This window comes from Nycticebus coucang, chromosome 16 (assembly GCF_027406575.1).
Source record: "Nycticebus coucang isolate mNycCou1 chromosome 16, mNycCou1.pri, whole genome shotgun sequence".
Classification (NCBI taxonomy): Eukaryota; Metazoa; Chordata; class Mammalia; order Primates; family Lorisidae; genus Nycticebus; species Nycticebus coucang.
In genome coordinates, this window is record NC_069795.1 from 72,643,657 (window position 1) to 72,669,155 (window position 25,499).

The following is a 25,499-nucleotide window of genomic DNA, read 5'->3' on the forward strand; positions in this document are numbered from 1 at the left end:
GTTCTCTGTGGATTCTGGTTATTAAACCTTTGTTGGAGACATAACCTGCAAATATCTTCTCCCATTCTGAGGGCTGTTTGCTTGCTTTACTTACTGTGTTCTTGGCTGTGCAGAAGCTTTTTAGTTTGATCAAGTCCCAGTAGTGTATTTTTGAAGCTGCTTCAATTGCCCGGGGGGTCCTCCTCATAAAATACTCGCCCATCCCGATTTCTTCAAGGGTTTTCCCTGCACTCTCCTCTAGTATTTTTATAGTTTCATGTCTTAAGTTTAAATCTTTGATCCAGTGAGAGTCTATCTTAGTTAATGGTGAAAGGTGTGGGTCCACTTTCAGTCTTTTACGGGTTGCCAGCCAGTTCACCCAGTACCATTTGTTAAATAGGGAATCTTTTCCCCACTGAATGTTTTTAATTGGCTTGTCAAAGATTAAATAACGGTAAGTAGCTGGATTCATCTCTTGATTCTCTATTCTAGTCCAGACATCTACCTCTCTGTTTTTGTGCCAATACCATGCTGTTTTGATCACTATTGATTTGTAGTATAGTCTGAGGTCTGGTAGCATAATTCCTCCTGCTTTGTTTTTATTTCTGAGTAATGTCTTGGCTATTCGAGGTTTTTTCTGATTCCATATAAAACGAAGTATTGTTTTTTCCAGATCTTTAAAGTATGACAGTGGAGCTTTAATAGGGATTGCTTTGAAATTATATATTGCTTGGGTAGTATAGACATTTTAACTATGTTGATTCTTCCCAGCCATGAGCATGGTATGTTTTTCCATTTGTTAATATTTTCAGCTATTTCTTTTCTTAGAGTTTCATAGTTCTCTTTATAGAGATCTTTCACGTCCTTTGTTAGATAAATTCCCAAATATTTCATCTTCTTTGGCACTACTGTGAATGGGATAGAGTCCTTAACTGTTTTTTCAACTTGACTGTTGTTGGTATATATAAAGGCTACTGATTGCCTTTTCTTCCCTAATTGCAGTGGCTAAAACTTCCATTACAATGTTAAAAGGCAATGGAGACAATGGGCAGCCTTGTCTGGTTCCTGATCTGAGTGGAAATGATTCCAATTTAACTCCATTCAATATGATGTTGGCTGTGGGTTTGCTGTAGATGGTCTCTATCACTTTAAGAAATGTCCCTTCTATACCGATTTTCTTAAGTGTTCTGATCATGAAGGGATGCTGGATATTATCAAAAGCTTTTTCTGCATCAATTGAGAGAATCATATGGTCTTTGTTTTTTTATTTGTTTATGTGCTGGATTACATTTATAGATTTACATATATTGAACCAGCCTTGAGACCCTGGGATGAAACCGACTTGGTCATGATGTATAATTTGTTTGATGTGTTGCTGGATTCTGTTTGTTAGGATCTCGTTGAATATTTTTGCATCTATATTCATTAGTGATATCGGTCTATAATTTTCTTTTCTTGTTGGGTCTTTCCCTGGTTTGGGGATCAGGGTGATGTTTGCTTCATAGAATGTGTTGGGTAGTCTTCCTTCTTTTTCTACCTTTTGGAACAGGTTAAGTAATATAGATACTATTTCCTCTTTAAAGGTTTGGTAGAATTCAGACGTGAAACCATCTGGTCCCGGGCTTTTCTTTTTAGGGAGGTTTTGTATGGTTGATGCTATTTCTGAACTTGATATGGGCCTGTTCAACATTTCCACTTGATTCTGGCTAAGTCTTGGAAGGTGACGTGCTTCCAAGTATTGGTCAATTTCCTTCAGATTTTCATATTTCTGAGAATAAAGTTTCTTATAATATTCATTAAGGATTTTTTGGATTTCTGAGGAGTCTGTTGTTATTTCGTCTTTGTTGTTTCTGATTGATGAGATTAGAGATTTTACTCTTTTTTTCCTGATTAGGTTGGCCAAAGGTTTATCTATTTTATTGACCTTTTCGAAAAACCAGCTTTTTGATTTATTGATCTGTTGTATTATTCTTTTGTTTTCAATTTCATTTAATTCTGCTCTAATTTTGGTTATTTCTTTTCTTCTACTGGGCTTGGGGTTGGAATATTCTTCCTTTTCCAGTTGCTTGAGATGTCCCATTAAGTTAACTTCCTCTCTTTCCGTTCTCTCGAGGAAGGCTTGCAGTGCTATAAATTTCCCTCTTAGAACTGCCTTTGCGGTGTGCCAGAGGTTCTGATAGTTCATGTCTTCATTGTTGTTTTGTTCCAAAAAATTGGCGATTTCTTTCTTAATCTCATCTCTGACCCAGCTATCATTCAGCATAAGGTTATTTAACTTCCATGTTTTTGTATGAGTATGCACATTCCTGTTGTTACTCAGCTCAAGTTTTATTCCATGGTGGTCCAAGAAGATGCAAGGAATAATTTCTATTCCTTTAAATTTACTGAGGTTAGACTTGTGACCTAAGATGTGATCGATTTTGGAGTAAGTTCCATGGGCTGATGAGAAGTATGTGTATTCAGTTTTGTTGGGATGAAATGTTCTGTAGATGTCTGCTAAATCCAAATGTTGGATGGTTAGGTTTAAATCTAAGATTTCTTTGCTCAGCTTCTTGTTGGAGGATGGATCCAACACTGCCAAAGGAGTGTTGAAATCTCCGACGATTATGGAGCTGGAGGAAATCAAGTTGCTCATGTCTTGTCTGTTAGAGTTTCTCTTACAAATTGAGGTGCATTCTGGTTGGGTGCATAGATATTAATAATTGAGATCTCATCATAGTATTACCCTTAACAAATATAAAGTGACCATTCTTGTCCTTCCTTACTTTTGTTGGTTTAAAGCCTATTGTATCTGCAAATAAAATTGCAACACCTGCTTTTTTCTGATTACCATTTGCCTGAAATATGGACGACCATCCTTTCACCCTGAGTCTGTATTTGTCTTTTAGGTTAAGATGTGACTCTTGTATGCAACAGATATCTGGCCTGAGTTTTTGTATCCAGTCAGCTAACCTATGCCTCTTTAGAGGACAGTTTAAGCCATTCACATTAATGGAGAATATTGATAAGTCTGGTGAAGTTTTGGGTATCGAGTTTTTCAAAAGTCCAGTGGCCATTTTTAATCCTTTCGGCAGTGTGTAAATTGGAGTTTGATCCAAAGTTTCTGAGTGAGTTTACTTTTGTGGTATAGGATTGGGTTGGTCATTATGGAGGATAGGTCTGAGAATATCCTGAAGAGCTGGTTTGGTTATGGCAAATTTGTTCAACATATGAATGTCATTAAAGTATTTAATTTCTCCATCATAAATGAAACTCAGTTTAGCTGGATACAAGATCCGGGGTTGAAAGTTATTTTGCTTTAGGAGATTAAAAGTCGGTGACCACCCTCTTCTGGCTTGAAAAGTTTCAGCGGAGAGATCTGCAGTCATTCTAATATTCTTCCCTTTGAAGGTAATGGTTTTCTTTCTCCTGGCAGCTTTGAGGCTTTTCTCCTTCATATTAACTTTAGTGAAGTTAATTATGATATGCCTTGGGGATGTCTTATTGGGGTTGAGTCGTGCTGGGCTTCTGAAGCTGTCTGCTATCTGAATTTCAGAATCTCTAGGCATGTCTGGAAAATTCTCTTTCATAATTTCATGCAGAAGGGCCTCTGTGCCCAGCGAGGCCACTTCATCTGTTTCTGGAACTCCTATGATTCAGATATTCGCCTTCTTCGAATTATCCAGGAGCTCTCTGAGAGAGTGATCCGTTTTTGCTCTCCATTTCTCTTCCTCTTTGAGAGTTTGGGAGCGTTCAAAGGCTTTATCTTCGATGTCAGAAATCCTTTCTTCTGCTTGCTCCATTCTGTTACTGAGGGATTCTACTGTATTTTTCATATCTTTGAGGGCTGCAAATTCTTGCTTCAGTGTGTCTAAGTCTTTGGTGGTTTTGTCTTTAAATTCGTTAAATTCTTGAGACAACTTTTGAATTTCTCCTCGAATTCCTAATTCCGCTTTGTTAATCTTGTCTGCAATCCAAATTCTGAATTCGATTTCTGACATCTCAGCCAGTTGTTTATTAATGGGATCTTCAATTACATCTGCCATATCTTTCCTTGTGGGGGCGGTTGATCTATTCTGGTTATTCATGTTACCAGAGTTTTTCCGCTGATTCCACCCCATGGTTGTTTTACTCCCTTTGATTTTTTTCCCCTGGGGCTTTGTCGAGGGCCTGTACAGTGTTGTGGCCTGAAAAACTGGGGCCCTGTCTGGTGTGGTGGGGCTGAGTTGTTCTGTCTTGTTTTCAGCTGGTTTCTGTTCCACCCTAGTGAAACAGATACTCTGGATTGAAGTCTTAGCTGTGGAGAAATATCAGCAATTTAGTCACCCCACCCCCCACCGGCAAACAATTGGAAAAGGAAAATCAAACTTTCCTACCACCGTGCACCCAGGGCACCACCTGATTTGTCCTCAGGTGATTGGTTCAGTTGAAAAAGTCCAAATCAATTGTCTCAGTCTGCGCCTGTCTTGGGTGAGAGAGTTTAAGAGGTCTCAGGGAACTGGATCACAGGAGTCTGGTGACTACTGTGGTGTGGCTTGCTCCAGTGCTGCCTGGAGTCAGGAGGAGCCACCCAGCCAATAGATCAGTCTGGGAAGGTTGATGCCTCCTTCCCCACTTTGCACCACTGTCACACCCAGTCACTGATAGCCCTGCAGTTGGCTGACCCAGTTGCCTGTAGTGAATTGGTACTCCAGGAGTTTGCACCTGCCTGAATCACAAGGAAGTCTGCCAGGCCGCTGTGCTCTGCCTCTCTCTAGCAGGAGGAGGTGAGGCCTGACAACCTCGGGTGCTTGATGAAGGTTGGGGGGTTTTCACTTAGGTCCAGTCTCGCCCCTGATTAATGTTACTGACAGAACAGACAGAACAACTCTGCAGTTCCCCTGCAGAAGAGAAGCTGAATTGAGTTCCAAATCAGCTTGTCTTTGCTCTTGTATTGTCTATAGGCTGACAATCCCCTGAGAGCCAGGTGCGTCTTAGGTTTAGTAAAGCGAACCTCTGGGTCAGCCCCGCCCTGGGAGTTTCCCCAGTTTGCAAGTTGGAGTTGCCTCAGGCAAATCCTATACTCAGAGTCTCTGGTTGCCCAGGGAGACAGGGGGTGTGGCTTCAGAATATTCTGTAGTGAGCCGTATTGCTAGCAAAAGAGGGCTGCTGCCTTATTGCTCAGGCAACCGTTGCTCCGGTGTAGCTCCCCTCCGGCCAACCGCTGCCGTATCCCAGAGTCTGCACCTACTGGCTGCAGCCCAGCACTGTCCACACCCCTCGAGCAATTGCCCAAGAGTCTGGACCCCTGGGGGACAGGCCTCCAGACCTTGGAGCGAGAGCAGAGGGGAGCGCGGGGAGCGCTGGAAGCCTGGGGTTGCGGGCAGAGAACACACACAGCTTTACACAGTTTTATGCCTGGCCATATTGTCAGCAAAAGATGGCTGTCACACTGTGCCTCAGGGAACTGCCACTCTGGTGCAGTCCCCTCTCCACCGACTGACCGGGACTGGCCTCCAGACCCCAGTGTGAGCTAAGGGGAGCACTGGGAGCTCAGAATTCCAGGTAGAGACTATATACAGTTTATACAGTTTTATGCCTGGCAGGAGGACGCCGTGGCACCCTAGTAGGGGAGGTAGGTCCAGTTTTTAGAGGGTCTCTCCCATGGAGTGTAGTGGGAGGACCTTTGAACTCTGCCCAGTTGTTTGTGGGGCACTCTGAGCCGTTCTCATGGGGGAGGGGACTCCCGTCCGCTTGGTGATGGATTTTGTACCTTTTGTTTGTATCCTTGTGGTCGCAGCTTGCCTCAGCGGGGTTGACGTGCGTTCTACAACCTTCTCTCTTAGTGCAGCTCAAATCCACCAGGTTACTTGCTGAATTTTTGTCCTTTAACTCTCCTTCTGAACGGGAGCCTCTGTGGAAAGCTGGCTTCAGTCAGCCATCTTGTCTCTTCCCCCTTTGCCCATTTTTAAATTGGTTTTTGCATGTGTGTGTGTGTGTGGTTGAGTTATTTATCTATACTATGCTGGATATTAACCCCTTGATAGATATATAGTTTGCAAATATTTTCTCCTGTTCTTCAGGCTCTTTCTCACTCTGTTGATTGTCTCCTTTGATGTACACAATTTTTAATTTTGACATAGTCTAATTTTTCTATTTTTACTTTTGTTGCGTGTGTTTTATTTTCATATCTAAGAAATCACTGATAAATTTAATGCCATGAAGTTTTCCCCTGTGTTTTTTCCCAAGAGTTTTACAGTTTTAAATCTTACATTTAGGTTCTTTGATCCATTTTGAGTTAATTTTCATATATGGTGTAGGAAGCATTCAATTTCATTCTTTTGTATATGGATATCCAGTTAACCATTTTCAAGAGTACAGCTCAGTGGCATTAAGAACAGTCCCATTGTTGAGCAACCATCACCTCTATCCACCTCCAGAAGTTTTCATCATCCCATCTGAAACTTTGTACCCTTGAAACAATAACTCCCCATTTAATCCTCCCTCAACCCCTGAAACCACTGTTTTATGAATTTCACAGTCCATGTTTTTAAAGGCCATGTTTTACATGGTAAATTGTGGCAGCACAGAGAAAGGACATTTAGCTCTAGACTGATAGGGGTGGTAGTTGAAGGATGACGAGTATTATACAGGATTTTGGAAGAGGGAGGAAGGATGCTCAAGCTGCTCAGGTACGAACCAAGCAAGGGCCTGAGGTGCATGCTGGAGACATGTGCAGAGGCAAAGCCTTGTGAGGCAGCTTGGGGTATTCTGGGCACTAGGAGTCATCACTGTCAGTCCCTCTTTGGTGGGATGAACTGCTTACCCACGCACTGGGGTTACTAAATGATTTCCCATCTCTTTCTTTTTTGGGATGCCTCTTCCTTTGATCTTTCCTGTTCAGAGCTGACTTTTCTTTCCTACCATCTTATTCCTCCTCTTTTTTGTAAATTGTAAACGTCTTAGTGAAACTTATGTATGTTGCAATCCACGAATGTAAGTGATGAATTTTCACAGCATGAAATACCCATGTACCCTGATTAAAATGGGAAATAGAACCCTACCAGCATCCCAAGAGATCCCTTCCAGTGACTACTCACACCCTTCCTCCACAGGTAACCACTACTTACATTATTGAACAATCAATAGGCTTGCTGCCTCTATGCACACATGTGTAGAAGCCAATACCATGGCACTGGCTTTGAGGAAAGAAAAGCTTTATTGCAAGTTGACTAGCAAGAATCCAGGAGGAAACGTTGAAATCTGCGTGGTGATTGTGTTGAGTTTTATAAGAATAGGGTAACAAGATATGATCTTATTGGATCCTGAAATGGGGTGATGCCAGGGCTTAATCTGATTGGATCCTGGGTCCTGTTCTGCAGTGTTCATGTCTTATTTCTTTATTTATATTATTTTGGTTTGTTTGTTTTTGAACCAAGGTCTTGCTCTGTCACCCAGGCTGGAGTGAAATGGAATCATCACAACTCACTGCAACCTTAAACTTCTGGGCTCAGGAAATCCTCCTGCCTCAGCCTCTTAAGCAGCTGGGACTACAAGCACCTGCCACTATGCCTGGCTAATTTTTCTATTCTTTGGATAGATGGGGAGTCTCATTCTTGCTCAGATTGATCTTGAACTCCTGGCCCCAAACAATCCTCCCACCTGAGGGCTCCAAATTCTATTATCACAGGCATGAGCTACTGCACTCAGCCCAGTGTTCATTTCTTCATTCCCCACTCCTGGGTCCAAGCACTTAGGTTTCATCTCTGGTTGCATCCTGGTTCATCCAGGCATGCTTAGGTTATGTGACCTTCAACCTGGGAGACCATGGCAACCGAAAAACTACACAACTTTGTTACATAAAAGTTCAGCCGGCTTGGTCTGGTGTGGTTACACCCTGACTTCTCACAAAATGGACCACATTTGCCTGGTTGTCTTCCTTATATAAATGGAATCTTATAGAATACACTGGTTTCTTTGGCTTAACATTCCTCTTTTTTTCTGGGCCAATTCTCATTTTGCTGGAATGTCAGAACATGGTCATTGTGCTCATCTTTATCCTAGCCAAGATGATAGAGGGGAACTGGCTATACAAATATAAGGTGGCATCACAATTCACAATAAACCAGAGGACAAGAAGTTTCTCTGGCTTGGCCCCATGGGGCTGCAGCTAGAAAATGGATGGCTCCCATTGAGGGCTGAATGGAGGAGGGACAGCACTTGCCCTGTGCTATTCTCCTAATATTTCAAGGAGAGTGAAGCTTAGAATTGTCAAACATTCCCTGAAGGGCCATAAATTGCATTTTAGCTTGTTTCAATTGCAGAATGAAATGGCCTGTTTTCTTGGCAATTTTTATTTTTCCCTCTCAGTCCCTGGCCCTGTGCTTCACTTGAGCTATGTGCTCACAGGCACATAGCTTCCTTCCTTTCTCTTCTCTACTCCCCTATTGGAGTCATATTTCAGCAGAATTTACCCCTCCACCAAACACAGGAACTTTTGGGCAGTCTCGGACTCAGAAGATATAGGAGATACAAGGAATCCTGAAGCTTAGCTGATTCACCCCTCCCTTCATTATTTAGACTTTGAAAAAAGTGACATATAGTTTATATACAGTAAAATGTACAAATCTTAGCATTCCACTTGATTAATAAATTATTTTTTACATGTATTGACTTTCATGTAGCCTTTATTGAATCAAGACACAGAATATATATATATATTTTTTACTGCTCCAGTCAATGAAAGGGTAACTTTATTGAGGCTCCAGGGCCATGGGGATTGGGCAGGAGGCTGCCCTGTGGAGAAAGGGCCTTATTTGTCCTTCTTCTTGGGGCGCACATTGTTGGTGTGGCCACACTTCTTCTTGCGGCAGTTGACAGCACCGGGGTGCAAGCGAGCATAACATTTGCGGCAGATCATCTTGTCGCAGTTGTACCTCTGGGCAAGCTGGCGGAGGGAAGGCTCAATGATGCCACCTCTCAGACGAAGCACCAGGTGGAGGGTAGACTCTTTCTGGATGTTGTAATCTGAAAGAGTGCGGCCATCCTCAAGCTGTTTGCCTGCAAATATCAGACGCTGCTGGTCAGGTGGAATGCCCTCCTTATCTTGGATTTTGGCTTTGACATTCTCGATGGTGTCACTGGGCTCGACCTCAAGGGTGATGGTCTTGCCCATCAGGGTCTTCACAAAGATCTGCATCTCTGTGTCTCCTGGGCCCCAGCCTGGGCTCGGAGTCTCAACTTCACGCTCCGCTCCATCACCAGCCAAGACTAACCCACACGGCAGGCTCAGGCACCCCCTCTGCAGCCCTGGCCCCTGCAGCCCGCCACCCGCCCTCAGTCCAGCGCCAACCCGCGCGGCCGCAGCCCCCGACCAGCTCGGTCGCCTTGTTGAAAAGACACACAGAATATTTTCATCACCCAGAAGGTTTGCACCTGCTTTTCTCCAGCGAATCTCTACTCTTCCCCCGCTTGTTTTCTTTTATCATCATAGATCCTGCTGCTGTTCTTCAACTTCAGACAAATAGAATCACACGCTATGTATTCTTCTGCGTCTGGCTACTTTTGCTCAAATCATGGTTTTGAGATTCATCTATGTCGTCGCTTGTGTCAGTAGTTTGTTCTTTTTTATTGCAGAATATGCCCTCATTTATTTATCTATTCTTCTGTTTAAGGACATTTGGGCTTTTTTCAGTTTAGGCTGCTGTGCTATGATAGTTTGGTAGGGCTGCCATAACAGCATACCACAGTCGGAGTGGCTTAAACAACAAATTTATTTTCTCATGATTCTGGAAGCTAGAGGTCCAAGATCAAGGTCCTGGCAGAGTTAGTTTCTTCTGAGGGCCTCCATCCATATACTTAGATTATTAGGTATAAAATGTCCAATTTCCTTGACGTTTGACAGTTGATATCTCTGATATTTCACTTTGACCCTTCCTGTTTTATTTTTATTATGAAGGTACATGCTCATTCTTTCAAATACATGTTTTTATCTTTAAAAAAATTTTTAAGAGCAATTTTTGTGAAACTGGGAGAAGTCAAAAATTTTGAATACAAATTTTATCTTGGGACTAATTCAGCACAGACAGCTCAAAATTTCAATGAAATATTTTGGAAGGATGTGGTTAATCAACTCACAGTATGTCTATGGTTTGAGAAGTTCCATTATGGTGATTTTAATCTTGAAAATGAGCCATATGGGCAACCTAAGACCAAGTTGGATAACGATGAGCTGAAAGCTGTAGTGGAAGTGAATCCATCCAACTTACCTGTGAATTAGCAGCAAAGTATCATGTTGCTATTTCAATAATATAGGACCATTTGAAATAAATTGGTAAAATATAGAAGCTGGATAGATGGATACTGCATGAATTAAGCAAGCATCAGAAGAGAAATTATCTCAAAGTTTGCCTTTCTTTTTTGTCACAACCTAAAGGTGAAATGTTTCTACACTATGTTGTTATGTGTGATGAAAAATGGGTTCTTTTGACAATTGCAAGCATTTGGCACAACAGTTGAATAAAGATGAAGTGCCAAAACACAGTCCAAAAACAGAAAATTCATCAAAAAAAAGCTAGCTAATGGTGTCTGTTTGGTGGTCCAGTGCTGGTACTACCCACTACAGCTTCATGAAACTTGGTCAGTTGATTACAGTGGATATCTACTGCAACCAATCGGATGAAATGATAAAGATGCTTGTGATTAAGCAACAGCCGAGGTTGGTTAATAAAGACAGACCAATTCTCTTGTAAGACAAAGGCTGACCACATGTTACACAAACAATGCTGCTCAAACTACAGAAAGTGGGCTTGGAAATTCAGTCATCCCTCGTGTTCACCAGACCTTGCACCACTGACTACCACTTCTTCCAGGCTTTGGACAACTTCTTTCAAGGAAAAGTATTCAATTTTCCATAAGCTCAATGGAAAACGCCTATGGTAACTTCATCACCACTTGCTATCCAGGTTTCTTTGCTGCTGGCATGCACAAGCTACTCTTAAGATAGAAAAACTGTGTTGATAGCTAGGCACTTCCTTTGATTGTATGGCTTCTTTTTGGAATATGATAAACTTTTGATCTGATATTGGGCATTTCATATTTAATGACCTAATAGATGACCAGATGACTATCTTCTCCCTGTACCTACACACGTTCTTTCCTCCTAATCTCTCTTTATAAGTATTTCAGTCATATTAGATTGAGTCCACCCAAATGGTCTCATTGAACCTTTTTTTTTTGCAGTTTTTGGCTGGGGACGGGTTTGAGCCCACCACCTCAGCACCCTACTCCTTGAGCCACAGGCGCCACCCATGTCTCATTGAACCTAATCTCCTCTTTAGGCTCTAAATACAGTCACAATCTGAAGAACTGGGGGTTAGTTAGGACTTCAATATATTAATGGGGGGGATACAATTAAGTCCACAACAGGTACTATGAATAAAGCTGCTATGAACATTTTGTATAGGTTTGTTAATGTACAGTTGTCCAAACTGGTTGAACCCATTTACATCCCCATTGGCAATGTGAGTGTTCCAGTTGCCCTCTATCCTTGACAGCCCCTTCATTTTACAGATAAATAGATGAAGAAAAAGACCCACAGAGATGAGGTGCAAGGCTCACTTTCCCATATGCAGATCATGAGCTTAAGTTTGCAGAGCTGAGGAAGCCCTACCCCTAACCTGCTTTAAGAATTTCTAAAATTTCCCAACACATTCAATGATTCATCACAAAGAACACGGATAACGACCTGTGGCTCAGGTCTCGCACCAGGCTCTGGAAGTAAGGTGGTGAACAGAGAGTCAGAAAATTTACTCAGGTGAGAGCAACAGTGAACGCAACAAACCAGTAATCACAGATCATGATAAGCACTGGGCAAGAACTCAACAGACCCTGAGGAGGAAAATAAGGGGACTGGGGGTAGGGAGAGACAAATCGCCTTTAGGTGGGTTGTTCTGAATGGACAGATAGGAAAGCCCCCAACAGATTAGAAGGTGCCCTTGGACAAAGGCCAGGGGAAGGGCTGAGGCAGAGAGAATAGGAAGAGCACAGCCCTTGAGGTAGAAGCAGCTCTGAGGAGGGCAGGAGACAGGGAATGACAGTCCAGTCTGTGTAACTGGAGCCCAGTGAGTAAGGATGGAGGAGAAGCAGGAGATGAGGTCCAGAGGGCTGGTGCCCAGACCCCACAGGAGTTGCATGTCATGTTTGGATTTCATCTAAGGCCAATGGAAAACCAATGGAGGGTCTCAGAAGAGTGACAAGCTAGAATCAGCTGACATTAACAAATGGATTATACAAGAAAGAAGCAGGTACACCCTTTAGGAGACTCTCGCCTGGGTGGTAATCACGGTTACGTCAGTGACTTAGACTCAGGAGGTGGCGGAAGAGGTATATTTTGGAGGCAGGCTTGGCAGAACGTGGAGAAGGGTTGGGTAGTCCTGTTGAGGAGAGGGGGTGAGTCAAGGCTTACGTCTATATTTTGAGCTTTGAACCTTCACACAGTGGGCAAGGATCTTTCCGCTATAATCCACCAATCCCCAACTGTGCACGTCTCTTGTCCATTTCATTATTGTACACTTGAACCTCAGGCCATTGTAGGTATCCAATCAACAGTCTTGAATAAATAACTGATTGCATGCATGAATGTTTTAGCGCATGGAATGTGTTCAATAAAGGTTTATTTTTTCTTTTGAATTTTTTATTGAGGTAAAATCCATATAACATCAATCAAAGTGTCTTGTTCTCTGGCAGTTAGTACATTGACAATGTTATGCAACTATCACCCCTAATTCTAAAATATTTTCATGCCCCCTCCCCAGAGGAGTACCTGTACCCAGCAGTTCCTCATCCTTTCTCTCCTTTCCCCAGCTCTAGTCAACCACAAATCTGGGTCCTGTTACTGTGGATTTACCTATTCCAAATATTTCATATAAATGTAATCATGTCCTATGTGACCTCTGTGTCTGGCTTCTTTCATTAGCATAATGGTTTTTTTTTTTGTAGAGACAGAGTCTCACTCTATGGCCCTTGGTAGAGTGCCGTAGCCTCACCCAGCTCACAGCAACCTCCAACTCTTGGGCTTAAGCGATTCTCTTGCCTCAGCCTCCTGAGTAGCTGGGACTACAGGCGCCCACCACAACGCCCGGCTATTTTTTGGTTGCAGTTTGGCCAGGGCTGGGTTTGAACCCACCACCCTCGGTATATGGGGCCGGCGCCCTACTCACTGAGCCACAGACGCCGCCCAGCATAATGTTTTTGATATTCATCCACATAGCAAGGCCTATCAGAACTTCCTTCTTTTTAATAGCTAAATAATATTCCATTCTCTGGATATGTCACGTTTTGTTTATCTATTCTCCCCTGGACAGACATGTGGGCTATCTCCACTTTGGCTACTGTAAACAGTGCTTCTGCAAACACTGGTGTATGAATAGTTGTTTGAATACCTGTTTTCAACTTCGGGTATACACCTAAGGAGTGGAATTGCTGGTCCTATATCAATCTGTGTTTAACTTTTTGAGGAGTTAAACACAGATTAAACACCAAACTGTTTTCCAACAGCACAATAATGTTTCAACGGGAAAAAAAATTAAGACAGAAGAGATACGTGGGAGCCTGGGAGGCAGGATGAGGGCCGTTCCTCTCCTTCGCAAGCATCGCTGGACTCTGCCATTTACTGGCTGGGTGATCTGGATCAAATTATTTCAATTCTCTGGGCTGCCTCCTGATCCTCAAAGTGGCAAAAATAAAACTTCTGTGAACTGAGCGAGACATTGTTTCTGAAGCTTCAGACATAAAGTAAGCCCCCCCCGGATTAATCGCCTTCCCTAACTCCCTGACCTTGCCCCTCCGCACTCGCTCCAAGCACAGACCGCGCCCGCAGCCCGGGTCAGCCCCGCTGCAAACTACAACTACCGTCAGGCACTGCTCGCGGCCGGCGCCCGCGGCCCGCTGCGCATGCTTTGGCAGACGTGGCACCGGGAACTCGGAGGCGGGGAGAGGCTGGGAAGTGGCCGTGGCTGTTGGCCGCGGTGGAGCTAGCGGGCGGGCGCGGGAGCCCGAGCGGAGCTGCAGCCGGCGTTGGGCAGCGGCGGCGGGGATGGCGAGAGTCTGGCGAGCGTGGCTGCTGCTGGCCATCTGGGTGAGGCTACCGGGCGGGGGTTGGGCCGGGGCCGGCAAGTGCACCCCGTGTGCCCTTCCGCGCTCTCTGTCCCCAGCCCTCTCGTGGGCGCGCGCGGGGCTGCCTCCGGCGCCGGGTTTGGGGCGTGCGTGCCGGACAGGCGGGCAGCCTGTGGCCACGTGGGAGGCAGCGTCCCGGTGCCGTGCCCTCTGAGCGCTCCGGGGCGCAGGGCAGAAGGCAGCCGTGGAGACCTGGGTGATCTCTCGCAGGGTGCTCGTGCCGTGGGCACAAGTTTGCGGAGGCGCAGGTTGTGCCGGCGGCGGCCACCCGCTAGGGCGGGACACCGGCGGGCTGGGGAGGTGCGCCCCGCCCCAGACTCCAGTCCTGCACCTGTGTGAGTGCAGGGTGGGGCGGGGTGCTTTCCACCTGCACTGCCAGAAACCTTGTTTTAGGACCACCTTATTCTTGGTCTCGACCCCAAGCGGCTGGGAAACTGCGGGTCACCACCTGGGCCTCAGCCCAGGGGCTGCGCTGGGCGTGCAGGGTGGGGTCGTAGCGGCCGGCCCGGGCGAGGAGTTCTGCCGGTACTCGCGCCTAAGGTTGGCTCAGAACCTCAGCCTCTTTCTAGCTGTGAATCAGGGCGGCTCATTTAGCGTATCTGAACTAGTCTACTCACACGTGAAATCGGGACGGTAAAGATACCCCCACTAGGTGGTCGTAAGGGTCGGATGATGTTAGAGGAGGAAGCTCTGTACGCTGCACGGCCTTACCTGAGTGGAGGAGGAGGCGGGGCTCCGAGAGGAGTTTGCCACACTTAGGGGGTTGGGGTGCGTGTGTTAGACGTGGTTTGGCCTTGGTGTTGCTGTCCGTGTGTGATGGGGTATCTGCTCCTCGTTCCCCATCTCTCCCATGACTCTCGTCTCCCTTTACTTTAAGAACATCTTGGCACTTTTTTCTTAAAGTTTCAGGGAACTTCTTGCTCTTGGCACCCTCACCAAGCCAGAGTTTTTCAGTTAGTTCCATTTGGGTGTGGCAAGGAGCTGGGCAAACAGGAGGAGAAAAAGAGTGTGGTTTGAGTTGCTTGAAACACTTGCATCCCCTTTTTCACCAGTGAGGAGAGGCTGCGTCCCCTTAGGTCTGCGCTCTCCTTTTGGGAGAGCACCGAGCTGGAGGGAGGCAGTGTCACTTCACTGTGTCTGGGTATGTTGGACGTTCTGTTTGCCATCATTTGCCTGTAGCCAGATGGTCTGGGCAGTCTCTGGGCCAGGAAGGACTGTGCAGAGGACATAGCCATCTCCTGTGAGACCCTCATCAAGGCTTGTACTTGAGTTATTTGAGGAGATACCGATTTCCTCTCTTCTTCCAGCCTTCCTGGGAAAACAAATAACTTGGGAATCTGAAGTTTCTTTCAGCAAACATTTATTTTGGATTTTGGGTGGGGACCAAAGTACACATTGTGCTTGCCCTCTAGTGTTGCCCTGGACGGGTCGGGGAGTCAGTCCTGTGAGCCAATAATGACAGAACAGCAAGTGCTAATACCCTAAGCACAGTGGCCTCCACTAAATGGGAGTCATACATTAATTTAGAAGGAGGGTCAGCCGTGGCTTTCCTGAGGCGGTAGGTTGAACAGAGTCTGGAAGGAGTGTGTATTTAGCTAGGCAGTGGAGGTCTGCCAGTTCCCTCCATGGGAAGGTGCAGAAGAGCAGGTAGTTTTGCTGAGAGCACTGGGAGTCTCCAGCAGAAAATGTTTATTTTCTCCTTTCTCTAAATCCCTAGAATTGGCTTAGCAGGTTGGAGGTGGAGAGAGCAAGCCAACAGGGGCAGTGGTGAGTGGCTTTTGGACGCCAGGTTGAGCCTCTGTAAATATAAATGCTGTGTCCATCTGATAAGGGCTCTCCATGTCCCTAGGAGCCAGTTGGGTTTCTTTGTTCACACAGTATTTACTGAGGGATAATATATGCATGGCACTGGGCTGTGACCTGGAGGGTAGAAAGAAGTATAAAGGCATCTGTAGAGATTAGTGTACAGGGATATATACCTACCACATCTTTTACAATAGCAAAAATATGGAAATGGCTTAAATGCTCAATGGTAGGGACATGGTTAAATGATATCTGGCTTTATCTAAACCATGGATAAAGTGCTATTTGTCTTTAGGAGTTTGACCTACTGTGGTAAATATCCTATAGACTGGGTAGCATATAAATAAGAGAAATACATTTTTCACAGTCCTGTAGACTAAAAGTTCAAGACAGGGTGCCAGCATGGCTGGGTTCTAATGAAGGATGTCTTCTCCATGTGGACTGTCAACTTCTCATTGTATTCTTATGAAATAGAGGACTAGGGTGGCGCCTGTGGCTCAAGGAGTAAGGGCTCCGGTCCCATATGCCGGAGGTGGCGGGTTCAAACCAGCCCCGGCCAAAAAAAAAAAAACACAAAAAAAAAAAATTGAAATAGAGGACTAGAGAGTTCTCTTGGGTTCCTTTCTTAAGGGCACCAATCCCATTCATGAGGGCTCCACCCTCTCTACTTCCTAATACTGTCATATTGGGGTTAGTATTTCAACAAATGCATTTGGAGGGAACATAAATGTTCAGTCCATTGCAATTTTTATAAAGAATATATTTACTAGAATGTTATGTTTATTATTACCATATTTTATGATGTCTATGAAAAGTAACTAAGGATGTGGAAAAAATGCTCAAGTGTGATAACTAGAGGAAAAGCAGGATACCAAACCAAATCCCAGGGTGGTTGAAGTTTTGTGTATGAAGAATTAGTGCATCAAATGTTAACAGTGACTTTTCTGGAAGCTGGAGTTGTGGGTGACTTTTGCCTCTTTGCTTGTGCTTTCCTTTGTTTTCCCAGTTTTTCACAATGAATACATATTAGTTTATAATCAGAAAAGTTAATAAAATTAAAAAAAATATGTTCTTTGGGGGCCCTCAGCCTTCTAGAAGAATACTGCACTGGGAAGTATAAAGTGTCAGAGTGAACACTTAGGACAAGTTAGTCCCAAGAGACTCTAGGCTGAGTGCCTCTGTCCTGGGGCGGGGTGTGGAGGGGCTGTGGCTAGGGAGGTCTGCTGCCCCACTCCTGCTGTCCTGCCCAACTCCTGCCTGCAGCTGACCCTTCTGTAGGGCCATCCATGCTGGATGTCTGTAGTCTCCATCCAGTCTAGAATGGAGAAGTGCAGAGCTAGAGAGAGATCTAGATCTCAGTTGGTGGTTCTCAAACATCAAGCCAAGAACTAGAGCTGCACTATGGTGAAGTATTCATTGCTCCAAAGATAAAGTGGAAAAATAACAACGAATCCAAATATTATCAGTTTAAAACCTAGCTCATTTTTCTAATACAATGTCCATATTGAGGAAGGCAGTGTTATAGAAAGATGAAACTTGTGCTAGTATATTGTGATTTCTTTTTGAAAGGTCCTTGACAAAATTTGTTTAAAACAAATACATTATTTGTTATATTTTAAACTATGCTTTAAAAATAAATGTTGCCAATCTGTGAGATTTAGAAGTGAGGACTGGTCTAATATGGCTGTGTCCACTCACTCCACACTACCCGGTCAGTAAAGGTGGAGCTGAGAGTAGGGCCAGCCCTGCTGAGTTATAAATTGGGTTCTTGCCTCTCCCCTATCTTCCACCTGCTCCCTACCCTGTCCTGCCCTGCCCTGCCAGTGTGGGAAGAATGCAGGAGGCAGATGTTTGCTCCCAGTCTCCCCTGCAGAGCTCTTAAGGTACACTGATTTAGGCTCCATACTTCTTTGGGACTATTATATATTTATAGGCTTTTGTGGGCTGGCCTGGGGACATAATTGCCATCCGTAATGCTGTTGGAACCTGGAGGGCACTCTTCCCACAGAAATAAACACATTACGGCCGAAGTCTTAGAACAGGCTGGTGCACAAGGCAGAAGTATGGCTGAGTGCCTATGAGATGCTAATGCTGAGTGCTGCGGGTCAGCACAGGGCTGGACAGTGGGGCATCAAGTGACCAGCAGGCCCTGGGAAAGAGCTAGGTGGGAGCTGGCTCCTCAAGGAAGGCAGACTCGAGCTCTGTGACGGCAGGGATCCTCCTGTCCTGGCATCGCATCCCCAGCACCTGGGCCAGGGCCTGGCACACAGTGGGCACTGGTCCGGGTTTGGCAGAAGCGATGAATGTTGCAGGCAGGGAAGGAGACCTTCCACGCCAGAGATGTGGGAAATGAGGAGTGATGGGCCAGGCTGGATGGAAAGAGGGTTTGAGACTGGGGCTGGGGGGAATAAAACTGGAAAAGTGGATCATAAAGAACCTTAAATGCCTGGCAAGGGATGCGATTCTGTGGGTAATGGAGGTACATGATAGAAGCTGCCCTTTTAATGACAAGATCAGTCAGGCCACATGTAAGGTTCAGTTAGAGGGGGAGAGACTGGATTACTTTTCCCAGAACAACACTTTCATCTTCTTACTTTCCTCTTTGTTATCTGTAAGATAAATTCAAGTGTGATGGGGTGGAAAGAACATGGGCTTTTAGCCAGCCAGACACTCAGGAGCTACATGACCTTGGGCCCTGCCTCAGTTTTCTAGTTTGTAAATGGTGGTAATAATATTCATCTGACAGGGCTGAAGAGATCAGGAAAAAAAAACAGGAAGCACCTAGCACAGAGCTTGGCACAGGAAGGGTGCCCAATCCCTGGGTATCTGTGCAGTCCTTGCGGGTTGTTGAATAAGAGGGGATGAGAAGTGAAGAGCAGGAGCAGAGAAGGACCAGGCGCACAACTTGGGTGCCAACTGGGGGGCTCCTGCACTGCTGGGATCTGCCCATGAGAGTTGGGGCTCCTTGACTTCCTGCCCCCTACCTGCAGAGACCCCTAGCAGGGCGTGGGTGTGTGCAGAGGGAGTAAGGATCTAAGTGCACTGTGTTTCTCTCCACTTCCTCCTGAAAATGGATCCTCTCTTGAGAACAGAGACACCAACCACACTGTAATCGGGAGGGTTGCCCAGCTGTGCGGTTTTGTTCTGTGGAGCTCTTATGTCTTGCTTGGCAGTTGTGGTCAGTTTTGAGGCTGAGACAGCAGGCCAGAAACAGATGCCTGAGGTGTAATGAGAGCTTACGTTCATTGACGCTACCTGGACTTTGGATGGTGTATTTGTCCCCCACCCCCATCTTTCCCCCTTTCTCCTTTTTGTTCTTTAACATCTGCATCTTGGGCCCCAGTGAGGGAGGAAAGGAGCCACACTGCTCACCCCTGGCGCGCTGGCCCATTCCTTCTGCCTGGCCTACCTTGCAGCACTGCTGGGATCTCTGGCTTCTTATTTGGTCTGTTGACAGAATTGTACAAAGTCCCACACATTTGTAGAGGGCTTTAGAGTTTGCAGAGCATTTCCACATACCTCGTATCAGTGTAGTTTTGAGCCCCAAATTATCTTAGCGAGGTAAGCTGGCTGAGTACCCTTACCCCAGAGAGGGAAGGGTGGACAGAGAGGGGTGAGAAGCGACACACCAATGGAGGTGCGTGTGACCTGGAAGGTGAAGGCAGAGAGATAGGTTGGGACCCACCGTAACAGTTCTCAGTGGTTCGCTTGATGTTTAAGCAGCCGTGTTGGCAGCACTTTTCTGGGAGTGTCTACAAAACTTGCTCTTTAGCTCCCTGATGGCTTTGGCACAGGAGGAGGGTTGGCCACCTAGGCACTCACTGGCTTTATCCTTCCCAGAGTAACTGCAGTTTGCTGTTCCCTCTGGCCACCCTATGTCAACAGGGCCCCTTTCTATATACCAGTTGTAGCCACTTTTAAATAATTAGCTTTGTGATCGTGCAGTGGGGAGTTGAAGACTCAGATGAAGTGTGGGGTTTGAATAGCCTTTTTTGTGTCTTTTATTGCTCAGAGTCATACTGAAGCTCCAGTTTTATGTGCATTCTGTTCCCAGATGGTGTGGTGGTGAGCCTGTGCCTGGCTTCAGGGTTTCCAACTCATTACAACTTGCAGGGGGCAGGTTCTCTTCCCCCCGCAAAGAATCCTACAATTCTCCAATCCCTTGGCACCACGGATTTCTTGAATTCATAAGCAGGTCCTTTAATCCTTTTTGGAAGGTATTAATGAAGATCCAGGTTGAGGGCTGTAAGCTGAGGCTTAAACATAAAGGCGATCCAGTATGTGAGCCCAGATGTGGGCTTAGTTTGAAAGCTCTGTTGTTGGGCCAAGTGGGGCCAGGGACCCAAGGAACGAGCAGGTTTATTCTCATCAAGGGAGTCTGGTTTTGCTGGGTCCTGGGAAGAGTATTGTAAGTACTTCCTATCTTTTTTTTTTTTTTTTTTTTAAGACAGTCTCACTTGGTCAACCTGTGGGAAGAGCCATGGTATCATAGCTCACAGCAACCTCAAACTTTAGGCCTCAAATGGTCCTCTTGCCTCAGCTTCTTGAGTAGCTGGGACTACAGGCGCCTGCCCACAGCGCCTAGCTATTTTTAGAGATGGGGTCTTGCTATTGCTCAGGCTGGTCTCAAACTCCTGAGCTCAGGCAATTCACCTACTTCAGCCTCCCAGAGTGCTAGGATTACAAGCATGAGCCACCGCACCAGACCTAGTACCTCCTATCTTAAAGGAATATAGAACAGCAGCATGTATCCAGATGTTCATTCATTAACAAATTTTTTTCTTTTTTTTTTTTTTTTTGTAGAGACAGAGTCTTACTTTATCGCCCTCGGTAGAGTGCCGTGGCGTCACACAGCTCACAGCAACCTCCAAATCCTTGGGTTTAGGCGATTCTCTTGACTCAGCCTCCCAAGTAGCTGGGACTACAGGCGCCCGCCACAACGCCCAGCTATTTTTTTGTTGCAGTTTGGCCGGGGCCAGGTTTGAACCCGCCACCCTTGGCATATGGGGCCGGCGCCCTACCCGCTGAGCCACAGGCGCCGCCCACAAATATTTTTCTTATTTCCCAGATATTTCCTTGAGAAACTTTTATGAGCCAGGCCCCATGCTTACACATTGGGGATGAAGATAAATAAGACAGATGTCATCCCTTTCTCCCATGGCCTCCATTGATTATTTAATTCAGGTAGTCATTGCTGGAAAGAGAAGATACAATGTGGTAAGAGAATGTATAACAGGGATCCCTAACCTAATTCAGGGAGACAGAAAAGGCTTCTATGAGAGCCTACGGGCTTTTCTTAGAATAATATTTTGAATGTATTAAACAGAACATACAGAATTACAGAGAAACCACGTATATTCAAATATAGTTATCAAACTATTATAACAACCAATTTGTGATAATCTGTTTATTAATAACATGCTTATTAATATCATATAAAAAGATCTAAGTTACAGGTTTGGACACTTCTTTGTGTTTCAAAACACCTTGTAATGTGATAAGAAAATATGATTTCTCTTGGTGGCAAAGTCACAGACACAGCTTACTGTAATTACTACTGTAATTTGTTACCTACACTCATCAATGTAGAAGACATTTGTACATTCATAAGCACATCTGTAATAAAGGAAAGGCTAAATTTCAGTTAGAAGTTAGTGAAAATAAAGATTTAATTTTTCTCCATCCAAATTCACAGACCCCATCTGTGAAGAAAAGAAAAATTATGTAAAACTTGGAAATAAAAGGCAATTTTGTGACCTTTTAATGATATACTAAAGCATCGTCTGAGAAGCCCAGCTGAGGGCCATCTGGTGCTCTGGGGGATACAACTCTGCTCATTATTCCTTAGGGCCCATAGTCTATAAAGGTAGAAAGGATGCAAGTGATTTCTGTTTGGGAAAGAAGAGACACCCAGAGGTTATTGCCCTGAAGGACATTAACCAGTTTGGTATCTGGTTTAGCAGTCTTATATCAGTATTTTTGTTTTCATTGACTTTATGTATATTAGTTTCTTTTATCTTTTTTTTTTAGGATCTCTTATTAGTTAAATAAACCTTTGAATTACATCTAATTATCTGTTTATATGAGAATTAGGTTTTTTACATATAAGATTATACTTTTTAAGATTTTTTTTTTTTTTTTTTTTTTTTTTGTAGAGACAGAGTCTCACTCTACCGCCCTTGGGTAGAGTGCCGTGGCGTCACACGGCTCACAGCAACCTCTAACTCTCGGGCTTACGCGATTCTCTTGCCTCAGCCTCCCGAGTAGCTGGGACTACAGGCGCCCGCCACAACGCCCGGCTATTTTTTTTTTTTGTTGCAGTTTGGCCGGGGCCGGGTTTGAACCCACCACCCTCGGCATATGGGGCCGGCGCCCTACTCACTGAGCCACAGGCGCCGCCCCACTTTTTAAGATTTTTAACATTTAAGAATTATACATCTGAGCAAGCAGGACGTAAGAATGTGTTGTTTAGAATTGGGGTCTGGGCTGGAGGTGTTAATTTAGAGATGCTGCCCGGTAGAGGGGGTGAGAATGTGTGGGGGAAAGAGCAGGTGGACTGAGTGGGCCCTGGGGAGCATTTAAAGGATAGGGAAGAAAAGGATGGTTTATGAAGAAAATAAGAAACATGGCCAGAGAGGCAGGAGGGAAACAGAGAAGGCCCCATCGGGTCGGAGAAGTTGAAGTGAGACGTGGAAGTGCCCGTAGGGGTCATATGCAGAGAGGTCATCCTCGAACCTCCACCAAACGTTTTTGGTGGTGGTGGGAGCAGATTTCCAAGGGATGAGGAATGGATAGGAGGAGGGGGGACATAGAAAATCTCCACTGTGAATGCAGAGGGGTGAGACCTGGAGTTCAGAGAGAGGGTTTTTAAAAGATGAGGCAGTGGTAGTGTCTCCACTCTAAAGAGATACGTGTAAAAATGGGTCCCCAGATGCTTGAGATGATTTTCTTCAAGGATAAAGCCCAGGCATCTGTATTTTCAAAAAGTCTATACTGAGAGCTGTGGTGCAGCTACCAAACCAGGCAAATTTATCAGTTAATAACATTAATTTTACGTGGAGGATAGTATTTTACCAGCCAAGGTTACCATTCTCACCTGAGTGTGTGGTTCAGTTCTGCTCACTTTGCAAGCTGTGTCTCCCTTGTCCGTGGCAGCATTGCCTGGCCTGAGCACATGGTGTTTTTGCTTTTCTCTGAAGGAATCTGGGGAATTGCAAGCCTGCTGGTTGCAGAGGAAAGATGGATCAGGTTGTCATTCCAGCTCTTCTCTGCTGGTCACACTCAGTAGCTAGATGGGAAGGGAAAGCGGACTTGCTGGCCTCTTGGGTGTCGTTCCGAGTGGAGCTGTGGGGAGTGGGAGAGAGCTGGGGGATATCTGTTGGAACCATTTGCATTGACAATCCAGAGGGGCATCGGATGTGGGAACCATTCCCGTTGGCAGGCGAAGAGAGGAGCATCAGATCTGTACTCACAGACCTCTGCCTGTGTCCTGGCTCTACCTTTTAGAAAAGCTTGAACTCAGGCGAATTCCTTAACTTCTTTAAGCCTCAGTTTTCCCATCTCTAAAGTGGGAATAGTACCATTTCCACTTATAAACACAGATGATTGATAGCAGTTTTTAAACTCCTGTAAGATTAATGAGTTATAGCTGTATGTGTTACAATATATCATAGTACGCAGAGACATAAATATAACAGCTATAAATATTTATTAAATGTGTAGTCTTGCTACCTATGGTACTCAAATGTTTTCTGTAAATGTGTAATGTAATTTTTAAGACATGCTGGTATAACCCACTGATTTTGTGACTTGGCTCTTGAGTTGAGACATGAAGGGTGGAAAATGCTGATTTAGCACTAAACTTTAGAGAATTGCATAGGATAATGTGTGTAAAAGCACAGATGTACACAGTGGCTCATGAGCACTTGAATTATTTTCTTATCAATCGACAGAACTTGGAGGCAGAGTTGGATTTCTGGAGCGGGAGCTCACCTGCTCTTCCTCCCTGCTGCCTGATTCAATGCTCCCTCTCCCAGTTCTTCCTCGTTAACAGGCCTGGCACAACAGGCTGGCAGTGATCCAAAGCCCTCTTGGCTCCAGAAGAGGTTTTCCAAAACATTAAAAGCTTTAGGGACTTAAGTCCTGGTTAAATGCACTGCAGTTGCAAATTCAGGATAAGAAAACCTGTTTTTATAAGCTCTCGGATAAGTTGTCCTGCCCCTTGTTGACAGCCACATTTGTGATGTGGGGAATATAGAGGAGCAGTCTCTACTATGTAACCCCCAAATACAGGTGCAGGGTTTTTTTGTGTGTGTATGTGGAGACAGAATCTCACTCTGTTGCCCAGGCTGGAGTGCAATGGATGGTCATTGCTCATTATAACCTCAAATTCCTGGACTCAAGTGATTTCTCCTCCTCTCAGCCTCTGGAGAAGCTAGGATTATAGGTGTGCACTACCATACCTCTAATTAAATAACACTTTTTTGGGGGGGAGTTGGGGGTCTCACTGTGTTGCCCAGGTTGGTCTTGACCTCCTGGTCCTAAGCAGTCCTCCTACCTCAGCCTCGGAAAGTGATGAGATTATAGGCATGAATCATTGTGCCTAGCATAAGGTATGGTTTTTTGGGTTTTTTTTATTTTTTATTTTTGAGACAGAGTCTCATTAAATCACCCTCGGTAGAGTGTCCTGGCGTCACAGCTTACCTCAAACTCTTGGGCTTAAGCGAGTCTCTTGCCTCAGCCTTCCAAGTAGCTGGGACTACAGGCGCCCGCCACAATGCCTGGCTATTTGTTGTTGTTGATGTAGTTCTCATTGTTTAGCAGGCTGGGCTGGGTTCAAACCCACCAGCCCTGGTGTATGTGGCTGGTGCCCTAACCACTGAGCTACAGGCGTCAAGCCAAGCTATGCTTTTTTTAAAGGAAGCAAAATATGAGAAATGCAGCTGGCCTGGCATTTATAGAAGCAAGCGGTAAGATAGATGTGTGTAACTCTGGGAATCTGTCATCTTTATGCTCTAGCACTGGAGTCTGTCAGCCTTGGGTTGAATCCCAGGTCTCTGCCTTACTTACTGTATGACCTTGAGCAAGTTTCTTAACTCCTCTTAGTCTCAGTTTCTGTGTCTATAAAATGGGTATAATAAAGTAACTACATCATACACATGTCAAGATAATTAGTTTAAGTAATCATGTGAACTACTTACCTCCTGCTGAAATTGTATTTAACCCTGTTGTTATCATGAGCTAATCCCTAGGTCCTCGATTTTGGAATTAAAGATCCTCTCTTGGGTTCTATTCCTTGCCGAGTGCTTTCCTATTTTTTCTGTCTTTCGTACTAAGCATATTTTGCTCCCTGAGCTGCTACTAGACGAGGATCCCAGGTCCCAGGGCTATTCCCCTCCTTCCTGCCCCCTCCCCCAGACACACGGACACAGTGTCATTATTCAGGGACTCACGAGTGTTCAGTTTTTTCCCAAGGCTACTGGGAAGACATTTGAACATTGGGACGCATCAGTGGTGACATCCCCAAACTTAATTTGAGGTTAGGCCTTCGGTCCTTGTTAAGAGTGGTGATCGGCCATGGTGGT

The 25,499-nt window shown here is 45.0% G+C and overlaps 2 protein-coding genes across 4 annotated transcripts in view; one reads left to right on the forward strand and one right to left on the reverse strand.

Annotated features, from left to right (window-relative positions):
- Positions 1 to 8,657: 8,657 nt before the first annotated feature.
- On the reverse strand, positions 8,658 to 9,326 carry LOC128568047 (ubiquitin-60S ribosomal protein L40-like). Of its 2 annotated transcripts, none has more exons than XM_053565735.1 (2): positions 9,290 to 9,326; positions 8,658 to 9,144 (listed from the first exon to the last, which is right to left on the reverse strand). In XM_053565735.1, the coding sequence occupies exon 2, from the start codon at positions 9,134 to 9,136 to the stop codon at positions 8,750 to 8,752; it is 387 nt and encodes a 128-aa protein (XP_053421710.1). In that variant the 5' UTR covers positions 9,137 to 9,144; positions 9,290 to 9,326; the 3' UTR covers positions 8,658 to 8,749. The 2 variants fall into 2 exon arrangements, with proteins under 2 accessions (XP_053421710.1, XP_053421709.1); XM_053565734.1 differs by having other exon boundaries at positions 9,209 to 9,291.
- Positions 9,327 to 13,900: 4,574 nt separating this feature from the next.
- PDIA5 (protein disulfide isomerase family A member 5) overlaps positions 13,901 to 25,499 on the forward strand; it is a 91,099-nt gene continuing 79,500 nt past the window's right edge. Inside the window, exon 1 of one of the 2 annotated variants that reach the window (XM_053564429.1) lies at positions 13,901 to 14,074. In XM_053564429.1, coding sequence (XP_053420404.1) covers positions 14,033 to 14,074 — 42 coding nt within the window. In that variant the 5' untranslated portion in view covers positions 13,901 to 14,032. The remainder of the gene's footprint in view (positions 14,075 to 25,499) is intronic. The other variant, XR_008374861.1, reaches the window with a different exon arrangement.

Coding starts and splice junctions, on each gene's coding strand:
- LOC128568047 (XM_053565735.1), bottom strand. CDS start 9,136: ATGCAGATCTTTGTGAAGACCCTGATGGGCAAGACCATCACCCTTGAG.